This window comes from Lipotes vexillifer, unplaced genomic scaffold (genome assembly GCF_000442215.2).
Source record: "Lipotes vexillifer unplaced genomic scaffold, Lipotes_vexillifer_v1.1 scaffold1201, whole genome shotgun sequence".
Taxonomy (NCBI): domain Eukaryota; kingdom Metazoa; phylum Chordata; class Mammalia; order Artiodactyla; family Lipotidae; genus Lipotes; species Lipotes vexillifer.
In genome coordinates, this window is record NW_006783542.1 from 1,949,102 (window position 1) to 1,951,581 (window position 2,480).

At 66.2% G+C, this 2,480-nt stretch overlaps 1 protein-coding gene across 1 annotated transcript in view; it reads left to right on the plus strand.

Annotated features, from left to right (window-relative positions):
* The first annotated feature begins 1,293 nt into the window (after window positions 1–1,293).
* LOC103076367 (receptor-type tyrosine-protein phosphatase V-like) overlaps window positions 1,294–2,480 on the plus strand; it is a 12,913-nt gene continuing 11,726 nt past the window's right edge. Inside the window, 2 exon segments of the mRNA XM_082931040.1 lie at window positions 1,294–1,506; window positions 1,873–1,882. Coding sequence (XP_082787166.1) covers window positions 1,294–1,506; window positions 1,873–1,882 — 223 coding nt within the window.

The window sequence follows — 2,480 nt, forward strand, 5'->3', positions numbered from 1 at the left end:
CCGCGCTCCTGGCGTGAACCTGCCCCCAACAGCTCTCCGGTCGCTCACTCCAACTGCTGACTTGCATCCAGAGCTGGGTCTGGGGTGCAGAAAGCCAGGAAGACCCCGCTGAGCCCTTGCTGAGACTGGGGAGTTACTGCTCCTCCCTGAGGCTCGGGCTCCTTCTCAGGATCACCCTCCCCAGGGGCCGAGGATCGCCCCTCCCACATGGGTCAGAAGGTGGAACGGGGCGCTCAGAGCTGTCAGCTGCAGAAGCCGCTCCGGGAGGGCCAAGGGCGCCGGAACTGTCCCCCTCCTCACTGCTCCCTTTCCCCACCTGGCCTTCACGCATTGGGGCGCACTGTTCCTCTGCAGCCGCTCCCCAGTCCCAGAGCTGTGAGCCCCAGGGTCCGGAGCCCCCAGAGGGGCCGGTGTACCGGGAATTCCCACAGGCACTTGTTCCTGCCGCACCTGCTCACCCCGGGGTCAAAGGCCGCCACCCGATAAAAGCCCCGAGGCAGGGGTCTCGGGGGCTGCGCCAGCTGCGGGGGCTCTGCACCCGGCCACGTCCTGCTCCCCTCCCCGCCTCCCTCTCCGCTCCTCTCCAGAGAAGCCCTGATCCCGGCACCCCACGCACAGCCCTCAGATCCTGGGCCAGCCCGGGCGGCTCCCATTCCGCGTGTCCCTGGCTGTGTAGGGGAGACAGAGACACAGAGAGCTGGGATCCACGCGGAGGAGGCCGCAGAGAGCCCGGCTGGGAGGGCTGGTGGGAGGTGCGGAGCGGCTCTGGGCGCCCCCCAGACACCCAGCCCCCACCCGACCCAGTTTCCTGACACCTCTGGGTGCCGGCTGGTGCAGGGGACTTTCCCGTACTTTTCAAGCCCCCGGCTGAAGGACCTGCGTGTAGGCTGGCCCAGCCGCCCTGGGCCTCCCGGGAAGAGCCCTGTTCTATGCCAGGTTGCTGGAATTCAGGCCCCTGTAGGAGGACTTCAGGACAGAACAGAGTTCTCTCCCTCCCAAGCCCAGAGCCAGCGAAATGGACATGTGTTCCTCAACATGGCCTTTCTCTCCAGAGGCCTTCCTGCTCCCACCCCACCCGGCGCCCGCCGCCTTGATGTCCCTGGATGCCACACGTGCACGTGCACCCGGGCAGGTGTGTGCACCCTCGTGGCTCACGAGTGTTGCCTGCGTACACTGTCAGGCCACATACACGGCCAGGCTGCCGGCACGCACACCCCCTTGCCCCATGCAACGACCTGGTCAGAGGGACCCAGGCCTAATCCCTCCCTGGGGACCTTTGCCGGGCCGTGGGAGATGCCCAAGGCCAGGCTTCAGCAGTGGGAGCGGAAGGGGCGCCGGAAGAGGGAGGGCTGCCGGGCAGCAGCGGGGGAGACGGGCTGGTTTGCACTCGGGAGCCAGGAGGCCTGGACCTGTCCCCTGCCCGCCGCTGCCTCTGGCTGGCTCTCTCCAGAAGGAATCAGTAAGGTGCTCGAGGGCTCTCTAGGTGGAGGATGTGGCTTTGTCTGTGTGAGTGGCTGCTGGGAGGAGACACAGCCCTTGTGGTACTTTGCTGAATGGAGAGGCTTGGGTTGGGCAGACTGCTTCTATCATCGGGACCTTCCTGCACCCTCTCCAGACCGCCCCTGCCCCCCAGCCCAAGGCTGCCCCAGTCTGGCTGGGGGTTGACAGATGTGCCCCTACGGCCAGGTGCCTCAGCCAGGCCCCGTCCATAGGACGAGCTGTGGGGTCTGTGCGGTCCCCAACGGGACCCCCTTTTCTGGGCAGTCTTGGGAACGGTCTGAGACCTCACCCCTTACCTAAAGCCGTGCCTTGCTGTCTTCTACCTCGATTCCGAATTAGGGTGTTTCCACCCCACTTCTCCAATCTCTGCAGGTTCACCAAGGTGAGGTGCCCAGGTGAAGGGGAGGGCCAAAGGTGCAGTGTTTCCCCCTCCTCTTGGCCAGACCGGCCCCAGATCAGTTTCCCTAGTTGTTCCCCACCCCCAGCCCTTTTGAAAGAGCGCGTGTGCACTCGCGTGCGCGCGCGCACACACACACACGTGCGCGCGCGTGGCCTGGAAAATCTGATGAGGCTGCAGTGCTGAGTTTCCAGGCCCCCATCCAGAGGCCGGTGGGCGGCCCTGAGGTTTGGGGCTGGGCAGAGCGGGGACGGGCACGTAGCCCCCCGCTCTGGCCGGGGCTGGTCCCTGTCCAGGCCCACGCTCCCTGCCAGACAGCCTGAGAGAAGGGTCCTCAGGAAGCCAGCTAGCTGTTCAGACTTTATCTACCTACGTGCCTGTTTGCTGGGCGTCCGCCTCCCCACCTTCGAGCCTGCTCGGGGCCCAGAGCCGCTTCCTTTCCTCCATCTCCCTTTCCTCCTTTCCCCGCGTCAGCTGCCTTGGGGTGGCAGCTCCGGGGGAGTGCTTCCAGGTGAGTTGTTGGCTCCAGGCTTGGGGGGTCCTTCGCAGGCCTGCGGCCAGGTGGGGCCGGGAGGGGGAGGGG